Raw genomic sequence first — 27855 nt, forward strand, 5'->3', positions numbered from 1 at the left:
TTATTTCTGACTGGGCCAAGCTGGTTGTTTCCCTCTGTTTCCAGTCTCTGTACTAAGCTAAGCTAACCAGCGTCTCATAAGGTTTCTGACACTCTTCTAGCCATTAGGGACTGAAACCGTGAACAGCATCAATCATTTTATTTTATTTTGAAACTACAAAGCCTAGATAAGTGAAATGCTTTCATGTCATTTATGACCCGAGTGTGAACCCCCCCACAATCTTCTTGATCAGTTTTTCTATTAACTTTGACTTATTAGCAGCAACACCCTTCATTTATCCCTCAGAACATCTAGACTTTGTCATTTTGGGACTTAATTTGACCTAAGGAGAGATATTGGATTGTAGACTGCACAATGCACTGAATAATTTAGATGCAGACAGAGACATCAGTAATGAAAACCGTCCTCATAGGTGTTTAGATTTGACTGAACAGGATACTGAGGCAAAGTTTTGAGAGGTCAGACAGAATGAGGATTGTCTTTATGCCCGGATGGTTTGGGTTGAAGCACATCAGCAGAATGTGATCCATTTCTCTGAGAGGGTCCCAGACTCTTCCCAGACTACCTAAGGGAAAAGTAGAGGGGTGGAAACCCAAGGGGGGGCGAGCAGAGCCATTGAGGTCTCAAGTGACAAGTATTCTGCAGATTTGTCCTGAGGCAGAGCGAAAGCCACAAGGGCGAGTGTCCCCTTGAATGTCCTGGAAAGTTCCCCCGACCCCGAGGAGTGTTGCGTTACCTTCCAATTGTGGCCTCCTGGTCTTGTCCCAGAACAGAGGCTCCTTTGAGAGAAGCTGCTGTCAATTTGGAAAGTCAGAAATCCAAACATCCCCAAAAATGCAGAAATCTGTGTAAAACCTCTTGTAGAATTATAATAAAAGAAGACAATATATTACAGCATTATGTCCTAGATTTAACAGATGAGTCGAGCAGACTCAGCCTACCTCATTTGAGCTTGTTTGTGCTTTTGCTCTCACACGTTCACTTGAATCCTCATCACCTTAGATCATTTTGAATAATGTTTTTAATTTCTTTCAATTCCCACTCACATTAGTTCCCAAAGACATCAGTATAAATGCCACAGGAAAGAACTTTGTTTCTGTTTTCCCCCTCTTGGCTTAACCTAATTTATTTCAGATAATGTACAACTCTGAGCTCATTGAAGTTAATCAGCTCAGGCTGTTTGGTGCACAACAACAGCAATGCCTTTTTCAGATATTTAATTGCTTTTAATCCTATTAGTTGTTTTTTCTTTGCTTATCTTGCTGCATTCCCATTAATGATGGTTTGAAAGAAGAGAAAATGTTGAAGACAGTTTTACTTGTAATTAACAAGAATTTTACATGTAACTACAGTATAATGAAAACCAGTCATGTTGTTTGAATGGAGAGTTTCTATGTCCATGATGATAGACACTTTTTGGATTAATTTAAAGCTTAGCAAGAGGTTGGAGATGTATTTTCTTGCAGGTGATGCTACGACTTTATCCTTTTGTAACCTGCTCATGTTATTTCTCCTTTTGCCTGTGTGGTAAAGCTTACTCAGCTGTGCATTTATTCTTTCTTTTTTTGTGCATGTGTTTTCTGCAGATGGTGAGTCACGCCCTCTCTCTCCCACATCGTCTCAGTGAATAATCGGGCCGCACAAAGGTGAAGGGATCTCAGCTCAGCTGGTAAATAAAACCCTCTTCCTTCTGCACAGCGTGGGAGAAAGTGCCACATCGGTGCTGGTGTGGCATCTCTGTGGGCTGATAACTGGAGTGAAAGCACTGTTGAGTGATCATCTTTCACTCTTAGTCACTCACCTTTCATGCCGTGGCCCCGGAGCCGGCTCTCGGGGCTGGACTGTCGGTGGGAACGCAGGAGGACTCTCACATGGACAGAGCTGCGCGGGGCACAGGTGTAACACATCTGTCATGAGACTGAAGAGGCACACATGAGAGAAAAGTCATGTTATTGTCTGGATGACCTTCACATGGGATTGAGACACTTGAGTTTACTCTTTCTTCATTTCAGTCTGGGTGCCCAGAGCGGCTGTTCTGTGGGAGCAGAGAGAGCTGGTGTTGATTCTTCTGCTTTATGAGTTTTTACCACCAGGAGAGTGAGTCTAAGTGGCCGGGGGAGCCAGCATGGCCAAGGCTCTGCTGAAGATACAGCGCTATTTCCGCAGGAAACCTGTCAGATTCTTTTCCCTCATCCTCCTCTACCTGACCGCCGGGAGCCTCGTCTTCCTGCACTCTGGCTTTGTCGGGGACAGCGGCCCCGGAGGTCGGGGGAGCCGGGACTCTGTGGCAGCTGCAGAGATGGGCAGCCGGACTTCAGCGTCAGGCACTCGGGGGCTTGGCATCATGAGCAGAGTGTTTAAGGAGACACGCAGGTCTGGCCGGAGGTACGGCCCTCCATGGATGAAAAAGACTCATGTGCGCGAGGGCCCGGACAGGGTGCGCAGGGGGGGAGACTACACCAGCAACTGGAACCGTGCTCTTAAAGGACGCAATGCCAAAGACGTGGATGATGGAAGAGGTGGGTCGTACATTTTATAATTTACTATTGCATTTGTTTCCAATTAGACAGCCTCTCAAATTCAACATCTGCGCCCTGTGGTTTTCTCATACTATGTCGAAACTCAAATGATTTAGTGAATTATCAAAGATAAGATTTGAATTATGCCTACGGTGGTTAGAATTTGCCTTGGGCTTCTCCCACATACAAAATCTGTTTAAATACAATGAATCAACACAGTGCACATTTGTACAGATCACGAAAGGAATAAATAGAATTCACAGTAAGAAAAAAACGAGTTTCAGCTGAGAAAATAATCATCAGTGCCAACAACTGCAAAAATAATTGCAGTGTTGCAATTTTAATGACTACTCTGTGAAACTGAGTTCCTGTGTAAATTATGATTATAACAATTATTATTGGCTAAAAAAAACCCTATTGTTTTCAAATTAAAATATTAAAGAAATTATCAGATATTAACATTTAATGCAGGCTGATTTATCATTTACATCCATTGGCAAACACACACAGCAGCTTTTGTCCCACTGACACGGCTTGCTAATATGAAAGGGATCCAAAGTAATCTCTGATTACAAACTGCACCATTTTAATGAGTGGAAATTTCTAGTTGTAATTGGTCACGCAGGAACTCTCCTGAGAGAGGAGCCAGATGATGATTATGATTAAGTCCTCTGTCTTTTCTCAGAGCGAATCCTGCAAGGATCTCTGCCTTTGTGTTTCGGCTGTTGCTGCACTTTGTGTCGCTCGGCACATGTTTGTTCAGCCAAGCTGGAGCTGCTGCACAATCTAAACAGCTAAATGACTTAATGTTTCACTAATCTGTTTATCTACACACAAAGTGTTTTACATACCAGCTCCTCACCAGCATGTGACACCTGATCAAATCAGAAAATGTTTTGAAAACACCAGCAGGAGGTCGACAAATGACTTTAAACTGCTCATGTCTTTGACCTTGACTGGCACAAAAATCCCTCACACGTGAAACATGATCAAATTAGAAGAATTTGAAGATGAACATTTAATGCTATCTCACTTCTTTCTCATCTCTGGTGTGTTTGTCTCCTCTCTCTGTCAAACACTTCCTGCCCTGTTGGATAAACCATATATTATTAAAAAACAATGTCCACAGTGGATATATCCAACATGTATTCAGACAGACCTCCTGTGGGCAACCAAAGTCATCTCGCCACAGCAGTTTCACTCGTGCTCGTCTCTCCTGAAGGAAATAACATTTAGCAGCGATGCAGAATGGCTCCCTACTGAGTGTTAAATGTGATATTAAATTTTTCAATTATTACTGATGCATTAACATATAATCAGCATAATAATAACGTAGGTGATTGAAGTTGTTCTAAATATAATTACTTTGTATTAAATACAGATGTTAAATGAACTGTATGTTCCTGTGAAATGCAGTGGAGGACTTGTATAAAGCAGCATGGATATATAGCGTTAGATAAATAGTCTACCTCAAAAATGTTGTGAAGTACAACACATGAGTAAATATTCTCAGTTATTATCCCACCTTCAGTGATAAATACCTGGTCTGGATAGTATTTAAACGGTTTGGGAGTTTTGGTTTATTCATCCATACCATCTTAAAATAGACCCTGAATGGCCATAAATAGCTCTGTGATTTTACTGGAGCTCCACTGTGATTACGTGGGCTGCTGCTGGTTTCTCCCTCCACAGAGTGCAGTACAGACAGGTGAAGAGTCTTAACTGCCCATAAATATGAAACATGCACTAAGTGTGAGTGACTGCTGCTCTGTCTGTGTTAGTGCTGTGACAGATCAGACTCTGCAGAGGAAAAAGTGGGTTCAATCACAGAAAGTCTGAGTCTCAGTGCGGTTGTATCGCCCTGCTGCACGTTACAGGCCCGAATGTTAAAGAACAATGTTTTTCTAGCTGCTACAGCGCTGAGCTATTTTTTGTTCACATTCAGAGCCAAGAAGGCAAACATGTTTACAATGTACACATTCAGGCTTTGGGTTATCTGATCAAATGAGGGTCTCTCAGTCTGGCTCAGTCGTCCTCCTCCTCCTCCTCCTCCTCCTCCTCCTATCATCTTTCCCTTTCTGAAATGCTAACCTCACAGGACTGCAGCTAAACGTGATGATAGAGTAATTAAGAGCTTCAAAGAATTTGTTAGCCCTTATACATCCAGCACCACTCATTACTCTGCAGTCTGAAACGTATTCAGAACCGTTAAGAGACCACCACCACCACCACCGCCCCCTTTCCCCACCCTCCTCCTCCTCCTCCTCCTCCTCCTCCTCCTCCTCCTCCTCCTCCTCCTCCTCTTCTCACCGCAAATGCACTCATTCTCTCTGGCCCTGAATTTCAATTTGCAGGGAATATTGCAGCATAAGATGCAGACCGCAGCACATCAACAGACTTGCAGCACAGTACAGAGGCGCACTGTACCGAGGGGAGAGCAGGAGTACACTGGAGGATAAATATACCTCAAACACTGTTGACTTCCGTTTTCACAATGCAGCGGGTACAACGAGGTTATGAGGCAAGGTTATATGTTAAAATGAGAACACCTCACCGGCTAATAATAACATAGACACATCATTTGCATCTGCTGTTCACTCTCATATCATGCGAAGCAAAAAAATTTGCTATTCAAATCAGCAGCTTCATTTGAATCAGCATTTCCGCCTCACCATAAAGCAGATTATTTTCCAGCTCAACAATAGTTAGGAGGAAGATTATAGCTGAGTCCTGCAGCTGAAATGCAGGCCTTTAGACCATAACAATTAAAGTAATGCAGGGACTAGGACTCTATGCTTCCCCCATTTAGCTATTAACAGAGGCTCAGAGGGGTAATGGCACAGCACAGATGGCGAGAGGTTTGTTTGTTAAAGGTACAGTAGAGCCCAGTCAGCTTGCTGTAACAGGGAACCGTATATTAATGAGAGGCAAGGCGCTGTTGAAGAGCTGCTGTATCCCTCTGCAGAGGTTCACTGAGGCCCAGCCCCCACGCACTTCTGAAAAATGCAGAGAGATGACTGCTACTACAGTTACAGTCCACTAGAAGGGGATGTGTCTTTATAAATAAATAAAGATTCTGCCCCAGTTTGGACTTCTCATGTCCTCTCTTACTACACTGTGAAGCCCCGTGAAGTCGATACTGCTGCAGAGAGCGTTCAGTTTAGACACTCAAAAATGATTGTCACTGTTGTGTGTGTTGTCTGCGGTGCATTATTATGCCAGAAACCTAAACATATACTGTGTGTGGATTCTGCCTTTCAAAGTTTCCTCTTGTGTAGACGACGCGACTAACATCTGAACATCTTTTTTCTCTTTCCCAGCAAAGTACATCGGCTGCTACGTCGACAACACACAGAAACGAGCTCTGAGAGGAGTTTCTTTTTTTGACTACAAAAAAATGACAGTATTCCGTTGCCAGGACAACTGTGCAGAAAGGTATGATGGCAGCAGACAACAAAAACACTCCTCCAGTAGATATCCCTTTTTTTATTTTCATCTAGTAATTCTCACAGGCTGAGATTGAAATTTAGACTCACAAAAGTGAACCTGATGGTGATGACAAGACACTTCTTTATTTGTGGTGTTTTATAGAGTCAGAGTGATGCTGTCGATGTGACCACAAGTTATTGACCAACACAGTGGTCTATGACTAACATCCATGTATAACATCCATACACATTACAACTAGGCTGAACTAGGCATGTGATAATGAAGATAATGTTATATGATACCAAGCTCCAGTGGCCTGTCATTGGTTTTCTCATGGTATCATTGTAAAAAAAAAACACTTCACTGCCTAATGAGATTATTGTCCAACTAAATAAAATACACCAAGGCCAAAAGCAAGTCTGTGGCACCTCTGTCCACACACTTGTATATACTTTTGGTCTGAGGCTGTTTTTCATAGTCTAGGGCTCTTGGCTACACCCATGTGGGGAAATCTTAATGCTACAGGGTAAAATTATATTTCAGCCAACAAAGTGCTTCCAACTTTATGTCAGCAGTTTGGGAGAGGCTGTTTTCCCTCTTGCAACATAGCAATGCTCCCACGGTCCATGAAGAACTTGTGTTTGAGCCTGTTGGGGGAGAAACTTGACAGGTCTGCTGAGCCCCCATCTGAAACCCCGACCAACCATAGTTAGATGAACCTGTTCCAGGGCCCTAGGGCAAAGACAAGCCCACTCTCTGTGCACTGACAGTGATTTGTTCTGTGCTACCTGGATGCCGGTTTTCTGTGCAATTTGATTAAATTCATACTTTTGGAAATGTGCAATCGTGCATAACACAAGAAGTAACCAAGACTTTAAAGTCGTGAGAGCATCAAAACAGGGCCTTGAGATTATGTAACAAGACAGGGCCCACTTTAAGGCTCACATCCTGTCGACTGATATTGGCCCTTTTCTGCTGCATATTCACAAACAAATTTTAAATAAATTAGCCTGAGTTGACACATGGGACGCCTGCCTGAGGCCTGGACCGGATCCAACCTGGCTATAACACTTTTTGGATGTTTTTTGGTTTTTGCTCTTGTGAGCCAAGTGTTATCACCCAACATTACGAATGCTCCTGTGGCTGAATGGGACCAAATATCTACCAGCTGGTTCCAAGATCGTATGAAAGCTTTCCCACAAGAGCACAGTTTGTTTCATCAACATATTTGTATCCATCATTTTTGGGATGGCATGTTAGTCAGAGTCAGATGAAAGTTTGACATTTAGGTTCCTGCATACATTTGAAATGAAAAATATTTTTTGTGCATTTGGTCTAGGAACTGTTGTATAATTTTTGTGACAACGTTGTCAGTTTCTTGTGATTGTATCGGGTCAAGACACAAAAAATAGTTATGTATGCTCTAGTTTTCAAAGCATTATCTCTTTGCGGATCTTCCTTATTAGTCTCCTGTCTCCACACATCCTGCCTCCCTCTGTGCGACCTCGCCATCTTCCTTTTACCTCTTTTTTCCTCCCTGAGGAATACCAGAGACGGCTCTATCGAATGCATTGAATTACACCCATCACTGATTCGCAGAGCGAGGAATAGGAGCGAAGAGAGATGCTTGTTTTCATCTCCTTCCTCCTCTTGCTTCTCGCCTCTTGCAGCCTGCCCGCCTCCTCTCTCTTTGAGCAGCAGGTGAATAAAAACAGACAAAGAAAATGAGGGGCAACAGCACACAGAGGTTTGGATTTGATTGACAGCCGGCGGGATTTATGTGTGAGGGGTGTATTAGATGTCTAATTGCATCCGAAAGGCGTCTTGGGAGTCAAATCCTCCATGAAGCAACAGAAAGGAGTGAAGAGGCCTTGTGTGATAGATTCAATTTTCATTTTTTCAAGTACACTACACTCATTTATAATTGGCTTTGCCTTAGAGCCTTGCAGCATGTCTAACTTCTCTCATCCTTCATCACCAAAGAGAGAGAGATGTTATTTCACACTAGTGTTTGTATGCGTTTCCATCGTAGTCTCAACATCCTCTGTGCATTTGTTTATTTGTATTGATTGCAGCTTATCCAGTTGCCTGAAATGATAAACTGTATTGGCCTCTGAAGGATTAAGGCACCTAATGAAGGCTCAGAAAAAAATCAGTTGAACCTCTTAGTCTTCCTTTACTAACGATGCCGTCTGTTTTTTTCTTTCTCTCCTGTCTCCTCCAGAGGTTATATGTACGCAGGCCTGGAGTTTGGAGCTGAGTGTTACTGTGGTCACAAGATCCAGGCGCCCAACGCCTCAGAGAGCGAATGCAACATGGAGTGTAAAGGAGAGAAGAGCAACCTCTGCGGAGGAGCCAACAGACTGTCCATCTATAGGCTGGAGCTGAGCCAGGAGTCAGCACGCCGCTGTGAGTCCCACACTCAGCGGGAAAAAAAACAAAAAAAATCCCCTCGGCCTCATTACAACCATGTGCTGCTGCTCCACACACACTGACACTGCCAGAGCTAGGAAGTAAACTCAACAAACCCAACGGGCATTTTTGATATTTCATTAATTGGCTCAAATATGTATAATCATTTATCCACAAAAAAATATGTGTTTGATACTGTAACAATATGAACATTTGAATTTATCACCGTACTGAGAAAGAGCTCAGCAGCACAGAGCACACTGACACACGTAGATGCAACTCTGAAATATAACAAGCCTTGCTGCAGTTCAGAGGGAAGATATTTGTTTTATTTTGGGTTAATGCCACAGTAGGGACCAAGCTGCTGTGTTGTGTTTATCTCCTTCCCCGGAGAGCTGTGCTACCTACGTAGCCCAGCCAGTCGTGGTCGGCATCGTAAGCGCTCGCTGCCTGCCAACAGGGAAACTGAAGTGCAGCGAGTGAAGGAAGGGCTGATTAGTAAAAATGAAAGAGATCTGCGTGTTGAGTTAGTTTGTTAAAAACCTGTTGAAAGACATTGCAGTTTCCTTTGGTACTTTCTGCTGGTGCTTTTTTTTACTGTGAAATTCGTGGAAGTCCGTTTTACAAGGTGAAGTAACTACTTGCATCTTTTTCTTCTTCCCTTTTCCCATTTGTCAACTAATTCGTAGAAATAACGTGTCACCATGAAAAGACTGAGAGTTAATCTGCACATCTCTGCGGAACATTTATGCAGCTCTTGGGTTGAAATAGTCCTGATTTCCTGGTCGAGGTCGGTTTTGTTTGTTTGTTATTATTTTCATTTCTGCTTTTTGGCTGGCTTGCCACCCATCAGACTGCTGAGTCTGCTCATGTTCGCTCTGACCTCTGACCCTGATCGCTGTCATGTGAGCCCGGCTCAGGACATCACAGAGGAAATGCAGACAAAGTGTCGAGGAGGCTGTTTTGTGGTTTAAGGGGCCTCCAACTGTCGGCTGCCCTGACAGAACAGCATAGATGTCATTCTCTGTTTATTTGATGTGCTGCGCTGTTGTTACAGCCCATCTGAGGATTTCTTCCTCCTCTGGCTTTCATTCATCTTGTATGCATCTTTGATCCATATGCATTGTTTACATTGAATTACCATCTTATAACTTGTTTATAAAATATCTTTGAAATACTGCATGTGTGCAAGTAAATGGAGCACACAAAAAAAACATTTCAGTTTCCCCACATGTGAGGGCAGAGAAGGGTAATAGAAACAGGAAGCACTGAAGATATACTGCAGGGGAGTAAAGAAAACATGGCTGTGACATTAAAAATGCAACTTTAAGTAAGAAAAAAGGTCAAAAATAAATAAAACATTAGACGTGCACACATAGCCAGAGCTAATTTACAAGGAGTGCAACCTTTACTTAAAGCCTCACTGCCTTGATAGTTAATACGTTCAGACAACAGTCTTGCTGAGGTGCTGGTATCGGCAATGTGCAATTAGATGAGATGGAGCACCGCAGACGCACTGCTGCATTTACATATTTTATTCTGCTACGCTTCGGCAAGCAAGCTGTCTTCATCATGATATCTGTCACAGTAAAAGGCTTTAAGTGTCTGGTTTCTTTCCTTTGTTATTAAAAACAGTCTGTTGACAGCGAGATAACTTCATAGGTGTATCTGCAGGGCTGACATGTTGACAGCCCAAAATAAATGTGAAATGGATGTTTAGATTTTTCCTCAGCAGAGATTCAAAGTAAAGTTCTCAACCTTTAAAGATGCGATGCGCTGTGGGAGATACTTCTAACTGTGAATGAAAACCGTTTTTCCTTTTCAGTCGTTCTTGTTTGGTGTATTGTTTTAAGAAGCCTGGAGGATAAAAACTGTTATTGTTCATTAGAGTAATTATGCTTTCATGTTCCCGCAATAATAGCAAATCAAAAATAGTTACAATAACAGAATCAAAGGATGAAACAACACAACTTCCAGTGAAAGAGTGGAAACAGTGGACTGCTGTTGTGGTTTATGGGCTATCCATCAGACTGGAGAGAGGATCTGAGGTTAAAGGTCATCAACACACTGAAGGGATGTGAGTGCTGCTATTGGTTCAGTCCTCTAGCGGGTCACAGCCTCGGTAGGCCGGAGGAGAGTCCCAGTGGGCTCGCTTCTTCAGGGGTCAGTGGATAGAGGCCAAGCTGATGAGAGCTGTGCTCACCAACTATAAGACTGGAGCACACTGTTTCCTTTTTTTTTTTTTAATTTTGTCCTGTTGAAGAATAACACTTTGGTTTCTTCTGTCTGTTTCAGATGGCAGCGCCATTTTCAAGGGATGTTTTCATCGACCGGACAATGTCACACTGGCACTTCCTTTCAGCACAGTCATCCAAAATATGTCAGTGGACAAGTGTGTGGACATGTGCACGGAGAAGGTGAGGGAACTTTGAGATGTGTGCGTGCATGCATTATACATTTATACATGTGGGTGTGTCTGCAGTGTTTGACGGCAGCTGTATTCCAGGAGAAATCGCTGGCCGTGTTGGCCGGAGAACGATGTCACTGCGGCTTTCCGACGCCGCTTTTCTCCCTTCATGAGCTGGAGGATGAGGACATGTGTCTCATTCGCTGCCACGGGGAAGAGTTCGAGAGCTGTGGGAACAACGAGTACTTTGTGGTGTACCAGACGCAGGTTCAAGGTAAAGTTTGAACTGAACAACAGGCATGTGTGCAGCATGAGGTGGACACATGAGGTGAACAGCATTTAATGAAAACACATTGCTGTGCTGTAAATTCTGCACATAATATTTTATGTGCTTTGGTTTTTAAGCCTAGTGCAATTTAATATAGGCTATTTACATTTTTTCATGTGTTTTTAAAAAATCATTTGTAAAGAAATATTTTCAGGAAAAAAAAAATCAGTTATTAGACTCCTTTTTTTTATCTGTCAGTTGCGATGTGTTTTTGTGAGCAGTGTTTTCTCTGTTCAACAGACTACTGAGGCTTAGCTTCTCTTAATAAGAAGTGTTTTTAAAGCTGAGAAACAAAACCACAGAAACATGTGGGATGTAAACATCCAGATTCCTCATTCTCGGTTATCCGTCTTTTTTTAACTTAGCAAGCATCTTTACCCACTTTAACGTCACAATGTGGACAATATTGCCCAATTTTTGGGGAACAGAAATAAATCAATCTAACCCATGCACAACAAACAAAAGCCAGTGAGCAACATAACATGGCCACATGCCTGTATTTGACCTTTTCTCCAATTGCGCTAAATGTCTTTGCCGACAACCTTTCAGTATTTAAACATTAAATATTTGAATGCCTGTTATGACGCCACAATAAATCTGGAAGCACTGCCTGAAGATGACGCCCTCACAGAAGACATTTCTGTTATTCTGTACAAATCAATATCTTTGTGTTTTTGTTAGATAACCGCTGCATGGACCGACACTTTCTCCCCACCCGTGCTAAGCAGCTAGTGGCCCTCGCCAGTTTCCCCGGAGCTGGCAACACTTGGGCTCGCCATCTCATAGAGCTCGCTACCGGCTTCTACACCGGCAGCTATTACTTTGATGGCTCCCTGTACAACAAAGGCAAGGCTTAGTATTTATCTGACACGACTCACAAACACATGAATTAATCTGGATTAAAAGTATTCACATGGGACATCATTTCTTTACAGGATTTAAAGGGGAGCGCGACCACTGGCGGAGTGGGAGAACGATCTGCATTAAGACACATGAGAGCGGCAGGAAGGAGATCGAAGCCTTTGACTCCAGCATCGTCATGATCCGAAACCCCTACAAAGCCCTCATGGCAGAATTTAACAGGAAATATGGCGGTCATATCGGGTTCGCCTCCCAGGCCCACTGGAGAGGAAAAGGTGAGCAAATAATTGTTTAAGTTGTCTTCTGTGTACCCAAGAGATCTACAGTGGTTTGACCACGAAACCGAAGTGGTTTAGCAAAAAGTTTTTTTTGTGGACAGCACGAAGCCATTTCCGGTGCATCAAGCACTGTGTAGGTTGCTGTTTTGAGAAAATGAGAAATGAAACAAATTAATCAGCCCTCAGTGTGGTGAGATCATGAGTTGTGCCATCAGATGAAACCATCTTGTTTCTTAGACCCTTGTGATACATTATGAAATATAATGTGTACAAGCGCATGCACAATGTTTTCATTCTCCATAGCAATTCTTCCTACTGTATGTGTCATGATTGAAAAAAGTACATTGGGCATTTCTCCTGTGAGAGAATTTGATGACAAGATCGATTGTTTTTTTTCAATTCCTGAATGGTGCTAAACTTTGGGAACAGAGCAATATTTCGTTTTGTGTGTGTGGAGAGAGTTTGTGTTACACAATTTTGCCAAGCAACTTCCTTTTAAGATCATGCTCAAGAGGTAAAAGCTAATTACCCTAAGCTTTCAGAAATAATTAGCTGCTTCATTTCTATTGCAGTTGATGTTAATATACTATAAAACAGAGCTCTGCTGATGTTCCAGTGTTGATGATTTAATTTGTCCCCTTTTATCCATTTCGCTGTGTGATTGATTTCCACATTCTGTCTTACGTGCATGTGTGTCACCCTCCAATGTGGAACTGTTAATGAATTGTCAGCACAATTTAGTCAAGATAAATTCCTCTTGTATCAACCTAATGATAATAAGTGGTTATTAAAAATGTCATTCTTTTGTAATTGTAGAAATGTCACTTACTCTTCGTTCATACAGTGAAAGCTATTTTATTATACCCCTTTTCAAGATAGCTTTATATTTATTATTTTCTTAACACATTCACCTACTGAAGTGTGTCTCGGTTGCCATAGCAACTGGTTTTGTCTCGTCCGCCTGTGGTCTCTCTGAATTTTCTGTGAGGTTTAATCGAATTTCCAGAGGCTGGAGAGTTGCCGACCCAGCAGTTGTCTCTCTTTGTGGGAACATCAGCACATTCGCCCTGCCATTTCCAATGAATGTTTACTCCTTGTGTTGGTGGGGGAAATAACGCGATGACATCAGTACAGAGAAAGGCTTTTTGACAGCTGCCACTTCGAATACAGAAAGAGGCTGTGGTCTGAGAGGCAGTGTGACATTGTGTACGGGGCCCCACATGTACAATTTGATGCACTCACCTCTGCGGAGGGAGACTGTGGGGCTCGGATGATGTTACAGACACTGATGCCCTGCAGTGTGGCCCCATAAAGTCAACTCAGGGGCAAGTGTAACTTATTTTGGAGGGCATGTCATATTACAAAGCACAGTCTGTGTTATCTGGTGGATTTAGTGAAAGGCGCTTACATAAACCCCTTTTTTAAGTTGCCTGAAGTCAAACCTCTGCTAATAAGAACATAAGTATCTTAACTAAATTTGATATTCAGTCCAAGATCAGCAGAACAGGATGTTCGTTTTACAGTTTATTTTGTCATCGTCTTATTTTAAGCTCTACTTCTATTAAAAAGCCTGATAAGAGGGAGGGCCGCCGGTGTGGTCAGAGATGCAGCTTTTTCTGCACGTTCTACACAGCTACTTGCTACTTGCTACGTGCTTTTTAGATCCAGCATATAATATTCTGTCCACTCTGGTACTAAAATTGCCTCCCTCATTGCTTTCTGAGACAGCACTGCGAAATCAGCAGGCTTTAAACTTTAACGACAACCTCTCCTAGCAGTAAAGAGGCGCGCTAATGCAGCACAGCTCCTGCCAGCTGCTGCTTTTATGGGCCAGTAGATTATCAATGAGTAAAAAGTTGCAAGCAAAGGGTTTTTCTGCAGAACCTCTGCAGTTTGATTGACAACCAAGAATGTCCATTTAACTGTCCAGACATTTCAGAGACTTAATGCAGCCTGACATCACTTGCACCAGACCGTGCAAGCTAAATGACATCAGCATTTCTCTGTCATGACTCTCACTTCCCCTTCATTCAGTCCTCATGTTGATTCGTTGGCTATTTCTATTTCCTAATTTCATCTTGGCATTTTGTTTCAAGGTCAGGACTTATTTACAAATGTATTAATCTGCTATAATGGAAAGGCCAAAGTCAACTTAATTTTCAATATCGCTATATATACAGTACATACAGAGTATTGAAATTATGTTTATCCAAGTAAATATAGATACAGCTGCAGCTTCCCTTTACCTGTTTCAGCTGCTCCATTTCCATCTCCAAAGGTATCCCCAATTATAAGAGGAACAGTCAATGAGCAATTCATTTTATTAGCATTCACTTCTAATACAATTTGATTGTTTGCATTTTGTCCTTGTTATTTCCTTGTTTCCCCGACGTACCTCCTCTACCAGCTGTAGAAATCCTCCCCAGTAGCTGCTCATAGAAAACTATTAAAGTTTCCATACAAATAAAAGAATAAACAATAAAAATAGTAAATCCTTCTGTCAGAATTGGAAATTCCTGCCCTGAGCATCTATGTGATCACTTGAGAGCTGCTCTTAAACATTACTCCTACACTTCACTATAATTAGGAGTGAGAGGTGGTGATTTTATAAACGTGCCTTATTTATAGCAGTTACAGAAACTTGTTACCGGCTCTTTGCAGCTTTTTCAAGTGTAATTCTTTAACATTACACACATGCCTTCACATTTCACATTGTGTGTTTCAAGTGCCATCAGTTTTGTTGAAACAACAAGCACCTGTATATCCTTCATAAATGATTTTGTGTGCTCTTGTTTCTCCTGCAGAGTGGCCCGAGTTTGTGAAGAACTATGCCCCTTGGTGGGCGTCGCACACGTTGGACTGGTTGAATTATGGGAAAAAAGTCCAGGTGGTCCACTTTGAGGAACTGAAGAGAGACCTGTTCTCCCAGCTAAAGGGAATGGTCCAGTTTCTGGGTTTGAAGGTTTCTGAGGACCGCCTGCTCTGCGTTGAGGGCCAGAAAGATGGAAACTTCAAGCGATCTGGGCTGCGAAAACTTGAATATGACCCATATACGAGTGAAATGCGAGCAAACATCAACGAACTGATCAGAACAGTAGATGCTGCCTTGAAGAAAAGAAACATGTCTGGAGTTCCAGAGGAATATATGCCAAGATGATACACGTTTCCTCTTTCCCCTCACTGATTTGAACTATTCATTCAACAGGTTCTGCACCATGTTTTGTAGGGACACATGACTTAAGTAGTTTGTTTTTTTTGTTTTTTTTTTAACTATTTTTCTGAAAAGGCATAGGCTGGAGCTGTAGTTAGATGAAATCAGTGTATTACCCCCCTGTTTTCATTTTTTTTTACCCATGTTTTTTTTTTCTGTGCTGAAATTTAGCAGCTTCATGCATGGACACAAGAGACAGTTTTGACTGGGGAGCTTTGTTTTTCTCTTTGGCTGAGTTAAAAGAGCAAAAAGCACTTCTTATCCTGCTCTATGCACATGTGCTGTGTCGGCATGTGCACATGCCTTAATGAGAAGAAGGTCAATTGCTGTGGGTACAGAGATCTGACTTTTGTTGCCAGCAAAAAAACATTTTGACTGAAAACATATAACACAGTACACAGTAATATACAGTACCGCACAGTGTGTTGAATGAGCTTATTATGCGCAAAAAAGAAATAACTATTATGAGAAATCAAAACATTACATTTTCCGCTGCTATCACAGTTACAGAATAAAACTATTTTATACACAAACTTCATTGAAAACCTAAAAACTTTTAGCCCTTTGTTAGAGGGAAAATGCAATATGCAGGCTTTAACTACCTGAGGATGATGATACTGTGTGTTTCCAAGTTTTTGTAAGTTATTCAACTTACTGTGTGTAAGAGAAATCTTTCTTTTTTTTTGATGATGAAGAGAACTCAATTCTCAGCTCCTCATATTCAAGAAGACGACTAATCCCTCTTGAAGGCACTGACTCAAGGAGAGAAGAGGATTTATCTCAACAACATTTATTTATGTCTGGTGTGCAGTGCACATTATGACTAATTTGGTAGTGAATATATTTTCTAAACACTGGACTTGATGCAGAAATCCAAAAAGCACTTTGCTGTGCAACACTTGCCCCAAAGATCACTGAGGAATTAGGCATTACATTCATGTTGCAGACCGGAGGATACCTGTAGGAGTAGTGATCGTTATAGATTTATTTCTAGTTCATCATACTGAATGTGAATTTTTTTTTTTCTTATTGCTTTGTTGTAAGGACTGCTATGAAATAGTTAAAGCTGGTGAAAATTTTACTCTTCATAATTAAAAAAAATCTTAACAAAAGTATGAAAAATGCTCAGATTCAACAAACAGCACGTCTTATAACGGTACTCAATGTGCTATGTCATATGCATAAACATAAATAATTAAGACATACATGAATATATATATACATACTGTATATATGTATATGTATGTGTGTGTATATATGAAAACACTGGCGATCGAGAGACAGAAAACATTAACTGACTTCCATTTTCAATATAATATATATTTTTATAATGTGTGCTGACACATCAAAAATATTTCTATTGCAACAAGCAAATGGGAGAAGCTGTTTCTATTTTTAACACATGCTTTAAACTTTATTGGCTCTCGCTTTCATTGACAAGCAGGCACTTTCTGAACGTAGGTGTTATATTTGAATGTATTTTCTATGGAATGAATGTAATGTGATAAGGCCCAATAAATGAGTACATTAAATAAGCTCCATGGCCTACTCTTTTTACTAAATTAAACGACTAGTTAAAAGGTGACGTGTTTTTGAAGATCAAAGAAAATCTGGATCTCCCCGGGCGCCTCAGCTGCACACATTAAGCCATAAAAGCAGTGCTTTATTCAGTATTCAGACTCTCTGATTAACATATAATATTTCCTAACAAAATAAATACACTAGATAAATTGATTGTTTTATGGTCCACTGTGCATGGCCCAGATTGGAGGGTTCAGGAGTCTACGGCCATGCTAGCAGCTCTGTGATGATTGAAGCTACACACTAACTCCTGCTGATATTTTCATGGTGTCAGTGCCAGTGTGCTTACTGTATATTCGCCATCTTATTTGCAAATTAGCACTACACACGGAGCTAGAAGCCAGCAGAGGGGCAGTGAAAATTTTGGACACATTAGTTTTTTTTACCCTGATGATGGCACTATATGAAATTAGAAATGTGCTTCTGACCACCTGAAGAATATAGTCCAGTGATTAATCTACATTTTGATCAGTTTTGAGCTCAACCAACATGTGGTTCTTGAGCTGCTAATGCTAATCTCTCAATGCTTGTCTCTTAACAAGTATAGAGTAAAAGCTTATCATGAAGACTGTAGACGACTGTAAAACCAAAACAATGAGGGGAGAGATTGCAGGACGAAGGGGAACCACAGAGTTTGAAGACAATTCTTGAGTAATTCGTTCTGAGAGTTTTAAGGAAGCTGTTTACATCCAAAAAAAATACTGATTTAAAAAAGAATAAAGGTTTTTCTGTGACACTGTGACTCATCGTTAGTGTTTTGTGTAACCTTTGGAGTCCCTTTGCCCTCCACTGTTTCAACATTCAAAAAAAAAAAAACCCACACTCTCATTCTTCATATATTTCCTCTTATTCTGTGGGCAGCCAGGAAGTAAATTACTTTACAGAGAGTCTGTGCATGACAGGTATTCACTGTGTCTCTACACCCGCAGGGGAGGGAACATTTTGATCCTGAAGATGTGACAGTATAGGCCTACCATATTCGTCATATTTCTATTTCAGCCTTAATTTTTCTTTTTTTGGTGAAGCCTGAAAATATGTGAAAACAAGCTACTCTGGTGGCTGGTGTGCGGTGATAGGGGTGATAGATAAAACTGTACTGTATACAATGTACTACTACAACTGAGGTATCTCTGAAATAATAAATATTTGATGCTGCCCATTTTCTGACTGAAAATACATACTGTATACTCATTACCTTTACTGCAGTTTTCCAATTAGGGTTAAGAAAACTGTAGATAAATTACAAATAAATACTTTTCTCAAGAGGGGATTACTTACTTACTTAGGCTACTTACTGCAAATAATGCCTTAATATTTGAGATTAGAGAACATATATCGAAGAGCAAGTCGTAATAGTTACAATTTATTTCAGAATATAGACAGAAAAAAAAACATTGAAACAGTTATTGCACAAATCACATTCACTGTACAGTTCTTACACATGAAAAATAGTTAAAAACAAAGCAAAAAGGTTTTAACTTCTAATAACAGCTGTGTGCGGTGTACTGCTATACTGAGTTGTTATTTAATTTGTCTAAAAGAGTTTAGACAATGAATAGTGGAGTCCAGCTATTTCTTTACTTCTCTAATTTTAAAGATAACTATCTGCACTGCACCAACCTCTACTTGACAAACCCCCAACCATCTGCACCATTTTATTTCATGTACATGCTAAAAGCACGGAAATGGCTGCATGATGTGGTGCAGAGATAACAACCACAGCCACTTTTTTAAAAGGCGAAACACAGTTGAGGTTTCACAGGCGTGTGAGGTGAAAATGAGAAAAATAATTCTTGCTAATACTATTGTCACTTTAGTCTCACACTTAACATCTTATCATTTCACTTCAGATGTCGTCTCAATGCCAACTTTACAAAAAACTTTCTTTCTTTTTTTTTTTTTACTTGGATGTGTGTGTCCACCTCTCCTTAAATTTACAACAATCACAAATGTGTCAAAAGAGAAAAGATAATGATGATACATTTTAGTTTGAAATATATTTTAAAGCCAATTTATTTATTATTATTACTATTAACTAAACTTACAACTACAAACAGCTGTTAAAGCTGTTAAAAGTGCCTGCAAAATTACATTCTACTCTGAAAACACAATTTCTGCAATATGAGACTGATTTCACCCATCGTGCGGTGCAACATTAACTGAGCTAAGTACGTGTTTCGATGTTGGCTCAAGCTTGATTCTTCAGTTTGTGAGCAGTTGAATAGCAGATCTGTATCCTGCCAAGAGCAGAAAAGTGCGACAATAATGCTCATTTTCAGTGTGAATCAGTATAAATTTGATTTAACATCTTAATTGTCCTGTTTATCAACTGCACCTTTGAAAAGAGCATTTTTCTTGCTACATGAATGACACCTCTAGATGTGTGTGGAAGCTCTTCCGTCCACAGAGCTGGACCTGGACAGGTATCGGCTGGTGGTGCGGCACTCCTCTCCCATCGCGTTCTTCATGTTTGAGACCACAGATCTCATGAACTTCCGCTTGAAGTCGTTGCCCATGAAAACGTACAGAACTGGGTTGAGGAAGCTGTTCCCTGCTGCCACATAGGTGCCTATTTTGAGTCCAGCAGCTACAATATTGTGGTCGTACTTATGGGGGTTCAGCTCAAGCAGGACAAACACATGGTAGGGCAGCCAGCAGATGAAGAAAGCAGCGACTAATGCACTCATCACTTTGAAGGGTTTAGTAGACTTAGTCATCCTGTTGGTGCGAAGTTTGTAGATGATGACAGAGTAGCAAATGATGATGATGATGAAAGGGACAACGAATCCTGTGAGGAAGCGGCTCAGTGCAACAATCTTGTGACTGTGTTGGTTTGCGGTATAATTGTTGCGGCAAACAGTCCTACCGAGGTGGGAACCAAGGTCCCGAAAGATCACAGAGGGAATGCTCAGACCGACAGCAGGAATCCAGGCCAGCACCACGACAACAGATGCCTTTTTAACGGTGCGATGGTTCTGGGCCCAAACTGGAAACATGACGGAGATACAGCGGTCGACACTGATGACGACCAGGAGGAAGATGCTGCTGAACATGTTGAGGAACATAACGGAGGAGGTGAACTTGCACATGAAGTAGCCGAAGATCCACTCCTCCATCACCATGTAGGCGATGTTGAACGGCAGGAAGCAGCAGAAGATGAAGTCGGAGATGGCGAGGCTCAGGTACCAGGTGGTGTTGACCGTCTTGTTCATCTTGAAGCCAGCAATCCAGATGACCAGGGCGTTCCCAATGAAGCCCAGCAGGAAAATGATGACACCGACCACCAGCAAAGACACACACAAGGCCTCGTGCATACACATCGATTTGTGCGTAGTAAAAACTGGTTCCTCGTGTGGAGTCAAATCTTCAGTGTAGTTGTAGTCGTAGTCATTGTATTGATAATCCTCCATTGTTCCTTTAGTATTGAGATCTCTGTGGAAGAACAAGAAAATGATTTTAAATGATTCTATTCAATTTTCAAATAATATAATCAGATTTTTCAATTTAAAAAAAATTGAAAAATCTGATATAATCAGATAACATACAGTAATTAAATCTGCATACCTTCAGGACAGACCTTCTGCTGCTGCTGTCTTTGTGGTTGTCAGAGCTGTGTGGACAGGGTTGAGCTCTGTTTCCTCTATATGTGTCAGAAACACCAAACTACCCAATATCAGCTGACTGAATGGTTTCTCAACACTTCCATCCCCCCAATGCTTTCAGTACTGCATTTTGAGGCATCTGCATGTTCCAAGAGGAGAAGAAAATTGGAGAAGAGATCTGAGTAGTCTTTCATTAATTTCTTCTAAATAACTTTTCAATCCATGTGAAACCAAAATGAGACTTATTTCTCCTTTTTCTCGTTTTCTTTTCTCAGGAACAAAAAGGTGCACAAAATCTCAATATTATATAACGACTCATTTAAAGAGAGACCTCATTGAGCTCTAAATTAATTCTTAGATTATCTCAACTTTTTGTGGCTCTTTTTGCTCTCAGGCAGAGAAATCAGAGCGGTCTTTCTGTGAACTCAATCTACTCTCATCCCAGCCTCTAGATTCATGCATCTCAGGTTGATCTAATCTGAGCAAATAAAGAACCCCATAGGCACACACTCACTGAATTATAATCCAGATTTAAATATTGTTTGGGAAAAAACATGACTCACGTGTAAAACGAGGCTGAAATGAGAACCACAGTTTTGTCTGAGCAAGCGTTGAGCCATTTCCTCTGGGTTAGTGAGCACCCATCTTGGTTAGAAGTGTTAAACTAAACTTCTACTGACCCACCCCTCTGATGAGAAAAGTGTTGCACATTACAAGTGTGATCTTGAGAGTCTGCAATCTTTCTCTTTTCTCTGTTTCTCTTTTTTTTGCCAGATGCATGTTATTGGCCAGATGTGTTGGTTCAAACAGACAGCAGAGGAAAGAGTGCTGGGCCACAAAATGTTGAGTGTCTCACACTGTAAACACAATGATTTGATATTTCAACCTCAGATAATGCAGATGTTTCTAATAGCACAGACAAAAAGCAACAGCTGTTGTAAACACAGGTCAGAGAACAGCGCTGCCATCATTACTGACTCAATCAGCCGTCCATGGTTGTCCTGTTTGTTTCATGGAGTCATTATCATCAAGGCAGATGCAAACGTTCACAGCGTTCCATGTTTCTCCTGACCTCGAGGAAGCAGCAGCAAGAACAGCTGCAAGAGGAAGAGACACAGATGTTGCTCAGTGAAGTTGTTTTGTTATCATGAGTGAGGAAGGCAGCATTGATCCAAACAGACAACCGGATTTACTCATTCAACCACAACCATCCACTGCTGAAGGTCTCTGAACTATAGTGACCCCAGGTATAAGCACAGATAAAGGGCAGAGGAAGCTGTAGATTAAGATAACTTACTGAAGATAGTAATGGAGATGATGGTGCTGCAGAGTCCAGCAACGAGGCAAGAAGAGGAGGCCAGTGCTGAAATTACAGGGGGGAGATGAGGCAAAGGTTGGGGGTTGGGATACAGGCGGTAGGTAATGGACTGAAGCAGAATAGCAAGGAGCTACAAGCTGGCAGTGCGGTCGTGACAAAGCTGTGTAGAGTTCTGGAGAGTTTGATGATGGTGATGAGGAGCAGCAGGTCTGGATCTGCTCTGACTCCTGCACACCTACTCCCACTCACACACTCACACAGAGGCATGCAAAGGGAGTGATGGGGAGGTTACTTCCAGAAGATAAAAAACTGATTAGTTAGAGGGAGATAAAGACATTATTTTAAAAGAAAGGTTGAAAAAATACATAAAATGTCATATTATCATAGTAATGCATTTACGTCAAATTCCATACTGAGCTAGTTAGTTTGTTAGTTGGTTATGAAAGTTAGTTTATTGAAACAAACAGTTCACAATAATATTTGGGTCCAAACAATATAATAAAATAAAAAAAAATTAAAATATATATCTTTATAGCTACCTTTGTTCTTTCCTCCAACAAAAGCACAAACTGATGAATTGAAATGAAATGAAACCCTAAACTGTCACCTGCTTCATGATGATAAAAAATAATAAAACTACAGCATTAGAAGACCATTAGTCTCAGACAGTTAAATGTCCGTAAATGCACTTATTGCTATATTTCACAGTAAAGAGCTACCATAACAGAGACCCTAGACAGTCACTGTAAACCATGAATTTAATTAATTAGGCTGTGGAGGCCTCTTGATTACCTTCTCCTATGGGCTCACATTATCACTAGATCTAACTCCCAACATCACTCTGGTCATTTTCAACCTAGGCAGAGATCCAGTGGACCAGCATCGCTGAAAACACCTGTGTGTTGTGCAGAGCCTTTAAAGTGAGAATGAAGCAGTCTCAAATGCAGTTTATACACAACATTAACTCTATTGCTGACATCCCCCTCTAATAAAAGGATTCTGCATTGTGTGTGTGTGTGCGTGTGTGTGTGCTGGTGCTAATAAGCGCTTCTAGACATATCACATAATTCATCTTCTGTCTCTTTGATATTGCAAGTAATGATATGTTATGAAAAATTTCTTGGGCTCTGCAGAGGCATCCCACCACTGAATGCTTAATGTGTTTGCCTTTTGTATTTCCCTCTTACGCTGTAGCCCTTTCTTTCAAAACACTTGGCTGAAACAAAGAATAGCAGTAAATCTAATCTATGAAGTGGCTGAGTCAGACATGCACTGTTGTTCTCTGAAACAATGATATTAATCATGAATAATTAACACAACGATTCAATCAACTGCTTTTTGTTGTTTTTACACTGTTACTGAACTATCTGAGACATATTAAATACTGTAAGAATATAATATTCAGTATACAATGTTGATGATAATGCAGATTGTATTACTGACAGTCTGTGCATCACTCCGCTACGAGGATGTTACTGCTGTCAAAAAATGAATGAGACTCTCCAATTAGAGACAGAAAAAAACAACACACATTCACCGCAGAATGTGCACTCTGGTAAATGAAAAACTATCTAATTGCATGCAGCATGCCAACCTGACCTATTTAGATGTATTTCAGCTAAATCACTTTCACCATGGAGGCCATGCAGACCTGTCAGTGCCCTGTAGATTGGATTTCCTAATGAAGGTTGAGGTTATAAATAATCGAGCACAAGCACAATAACCAGGTATTAGCTTTCTCAGGGCGGTTCACAGCAAACCCTCTGAGGAAACTCCAAGGATACTGTATATTTCAGCTTCCTTTGCACTTTGATAAAGACCTACAGGCAATTCTGCTTCCTAATCCTATTTACAACAACAAAAAAACATTTTTTACAAGGGATAATTGAAATACAGTTATATACTGGCACTACAAAGTACAATTTACATTATAACATTCACACACAGAAAATCTAGTGCAGTGGATCTGAGCACAGTTACACCCTGGGTTCAGCAGCGCAGCACAGTAGGAAGAGGGAGGCAATCTTTCAACCGATGACTTTATTTCAAGCACCTCCAACATCCTGATGGAAGCTCAAACTGTGCTACTCCGATCTCAACAAAGAGGAGGGAACCTGAACACAACAGTCACATTACCATAAATAAAGCACTATGTTCAATTTGACTTTTTGCACAGACCCTGCAGAGTTACAGTGTAAAGTGATGGAGGCACTGTGCTGTGACCTAGCTACTAATAATATATAGAAAATTATCAAGATTCAGAATACAGAAACCATATTATTTTTTTCATTTCCTACTCCTTGAGCACAGTGCACTAATAAATGTGTCTCTTCAGTAATAACTGGCTCTGGAGTTATAACTCCATTGCTGTAAGAAATTGAATACCAACATTTACTGCGTATTAGATAACAAAACAAAAACAATTTTAACCATTTTTTCTCATTTTGCATCTCTGCAAATACTGTGATACAGGAACTGAAGGAGAGACAAGCCATCACAAAAGCTCATAGGAACAGACAAACGTAATAAGCTTCTGTATGTTAGTAATGCCTCTCACATTTTGGGCAATACGTTCATGTTCTTTCCAGAAACATCTGACATGAACCTTAGATATTGTGGATGTAGGTTTTCAGGCTTTGAACAGATGATTCTCTCGTTGAGCAATCACTGCATAACTCACTGACATTTGGAGAGGAACTGCGTATGGATGACGTGGAAACTAACTGGTAATGTTTTGTCTCAGCTGTCAACCTCTCACTGTGGGAAATTTCCATGACATGTAACGGAAAGAAATGACCTGATCAATAATCCTATCAATCTTTTACATCCCTCCTGCCCCATAAAGTTACAACTGTGGTTATTTCTATATTTCTATCCATACACTCTAACATTGACTAATACTCATTCACTTTCTCTGCACCACTGATGAATGTATACAGAGATTCACAGAGTTCATTCTTCATCTACAGGCTGATGCTGAAACAATTTGTCTTCAATAGCAACGACAGTCACTTATGAAACTTTCCTGTGTGATATACATCTTGATATCAATCTCCTAGTTTGTTTTTCAAGCCTTCAAAACCTGCAACACTCAACATTTATCCCTGCAATCGGACCAGGTCTCCCCCCTCCTCTCCTGCAGTCCAATGAAGGGTCCTTTGCTGTGATGTATCAGGTTCCTCTCCTGCCAGCCCGAGTGCCATTTGAACTGTACTGTAAAGTAACTTGAGCATTATGACAACGTTAGTGTCTTCTCCTTGAAACCCATTATATAGATTAGAGTGTAGCAGAGATGCAGCATAAATCTGCTTACCTAAAATCCATCACCACAACCAAGATTAAAATGGGCCGAGTTTTTGAATTACAGTATCAGAAATAGATAGCAATCAGGGGTTAAAATGTGGCATTAACCTCAGGAAGTGATGTTGTAACTTCATACATCTCTGTTCTTCCTGTTACCATTAGAACTATAATGGTTTTACAGCATTTTTGGAGTGATCCGATATGTGTGATGGGACTGCTGCGGCTGCAGTACCCATGCTGACGTTCATATAAGTCTATTTTTACTTTCATGGACACTCAGTACTCAAGGGTTGGGCCACACCCATCTTCAAACTCCTCATTATCTTCACTGTAAAGTTTTGCTATTGTCGTGTCACAACTGTCCGCAGACACAAAGAAGCACACACCCACCAACTGCCCATGTCTAACTCGTGCAGTTATATCAACAACAGGTATGGGTGAAACAGTCTTTTTTTTTATTTAAAATTGTTGTGGGTGCAAAAAGACTGACAATGATTCAGACAGTAGAGACTCACTAAAAAGGTTCAGAAAGTCATTTGTGATCATGTTGTAAACCTTTCATGGCAATAAACAAATGTCAAGATAAATTTGAATATGTACTGCTCTCATGTCAGACTCACCTTCACCTTCAGTCAGTGATTGGCAGTTTAGTATTGACTCTCAGTGTGACATGAGCATCACTGACTGTCATTGAGCCTCTTTAAAATAGGCCAGTAGTTTGATGTTGAGTGGAAAAATGTCATCCTCTAGAGTTGTGGCAACTTTGGCTTTCCCCTGCTATAGGAAAAAAGCCAGTGGCAATAGGATTATTTTTAGCTTTGCTTGTGCTGTGATTCTGGGCATAGTGTTGCTGCAGTTGGTCAAACAGTGGACCAAATTAGGCGAAAATATATTGTATCAATAACTGCTGAATGAACTGCAATTCATAAAGGCAGTCATTGTTCCAGGATGAATTATCTTTAGTGAAAACCAATCCTCCTTTTCTCTAGTGCCACTACATTTATAACATATTCTATGATTTGTGTAGTTTATGATCAAACAGCTGCAAAACTAAACATTAATATCATCATGCTGTCCTTACACCAAATGGATTTTTAAGCAATCTTACGGTCATAGACAAATTTATATTCCAGGCAGGGATTGCAGATTATCAGCATTTTGTTAATGTTAACTCTGACAGCAGATATACAAAACTCCACACACATATATTATGCACTCACCGGCCACATTCTCTGGTACACCTTTGCAGTACCACACTGGACCCCCTCTAGCCGTCAGAGCTGCCGCAATTCATCATGGCATAGATTCATCGAAGGGCTGGAACCATTCCTCAGAGGTTTTGGTCCATTTAACATGATAGCATTCGTCAGCGGATGAGACTGAGTCTGCAGCCTGTGGATTCAAAAGATGTTTATTTGCAAAGAAGCTGAACCCCCACTTGTATTTATACCCTCATCAAAGGTTTCCGCTGCACTCTCCCAAAGCATAAGGCAGGGACTTCCGGTTTCCTTGTAATTCACTTTCCCACGCCTTCCTGTTATTGTATCTTAGCCCAACATGTCTTACTGTCCTACAAAACCACACACTCATACAGTTACTCCTAGTGGAATCAGCATCATGTAAACACAACTAATATACATTTAGTATACCACTGTTGCTGCAGATTTGTTGGCTAAACACTCATGATGCAAATCTGCCACTATGCTCTGTTGGACTGGGATCTGGTGACTCTAGATCATATTAGAAGAGTTTGAGAAGACTTGAATCTTGTGTCATGTCAAGTAGCTGTGAGAGGATGGGTACATTGTGGACATAAAGGCATGGACCTGGTCAGCAACAATGCTCTGGTAGGCTGTGGTGTCTAATGATACCCAGTTGGTACGAAGGAGCCCAAACCAGCAGCCTGAACCACTGATACATGGCGGGATGAATCCACGCATTCATGTTGTTCAGGCTCTTTATTCTGACTAGTATCCCAATGCTGCAGCAGGAACCAAGACTCATTCTGTTGTCCAGTGTTGGTGCCTTTGTGAATTAGTGGCCTTAGTTTCCGGATCTTAGCTGTCAGGAGTGGCATCATTATCTGTTGCACTTTGTAGTTTGGCCTTGGTGTCTCGCACGCTCTCTGTGTTTCCACAGATCCACCAGAGCTCCATCTCTCTGCGCCAACCACCACCCCCCCCCGGCCTGCCCTCCCTTCCTATGAACCAGTCTGCCATCCAGTCCTCCCATTAAGCTGGCCTGCTCTCCCTGCCTCCCTTGCCTACCAGAAGCTTCCTCCTTCAGCTGTTGTTAACATTTCCATGTTTCTCACATTCTCTGTTGTAAACTGTTTTCTTGTCTGTAACAACACAACTAAACACAATGACTTGCTGCCACAAGATTGACCTATTAGATTTTTGCACTAGAGCATTTGAACAGGAGTTGCTAATAATAAAGTGGCCATGTATTTCTCTTCATGATTTGTCCTCACTCACTGCTCTGTCATTGTGACACAGTGGACATTTCAGGGGCCAGCTCTTCTGCAGGTGTGGTGCAGAAGTAGCTGAGAACAAAACACTTGAAAGGCCGCAGAGAAGCTGTTTCTGCTTTTCTCACTGACTTGG

At 41.1% G+C, this 27855-nt stretch overlaps 2 protein-coding genes across 2 annotated transcripts in view; one reads left to right on the forward strand and one right to left on the reverse strand.

Moving 5' to 3' along the window:
* Positions 1-16977, forward strand: part of wscd2 (WSC domain sialate O sulfotransferase 2) — a 35951-nt gene extending 18974 nt beyond the window's left edge. The window contains exons 2-9 of the mRNA XM_085786834.1: positions 1587-2519; positions 5840-5954; positions 8173-8357; positions 10656-10777; positions 10867-11041; positions 11777-11941; positions 12031-12231; positions 15039-16977. Coding sequence (XP_085642960.1) covers positions 2126-2519; positions 5840-5954; positions 8173-8357; positions 10656-10777; positions 10867-11041; positions 11777-11941; positions 12031-12231; positions 15039-15391 — 1710 coding nt within the window. The 5' untranslated portion in view covers positions 1587-2125 and the 3' untranslated portion in view covers positions 15392-16977. The remainder of the gene's footprint in view (positions 1-1586; positions 2520-5839; positions 5955-8172; positions 8358-10655; positions 10778-10866; positions 11042-11776; positions 11942-12030; positions 12232-15038) is intronic.
* A 1419-nt stretch (positions 16978-18396) lies between these two features.
* Positions 18397-20692, reverse strand: cmklr1 (chemokine-like receptor 1). The gene is made up of 2 exons (XM_085786835.1): positions 20591-20692; positions 18397-20458 (listed from the first exon to the last, which is right to left on the reverse strand). The coding sequence occupies exon 2, from the start codon at positions 20434-20436 to the stop codon at positions 19402-19404; it is 1035 nt and encodes a 344-aa protein (XP_085642961.1). The 5' UTR covers positions 20437-20458; positions 20591-20692; the 3' UTR covers positions 18397-19401.
* Between the last annotated feature and the right edge of the window lie 7163 nt (positions 20693-27855).

This window comes from Trachurus japonicus, chromosome 9, assembly GCF_045865225.1.
Source record: "Trachurus japonicus isolate A0001 chromosome 9, Traja_1.0".
NCBI classification, from domain to species: Eukaryota; Metazoa; Chordata; class Actinopteri; order Carangiformes; family Carangidae; genus Trachurus; species Trachurus japonicus.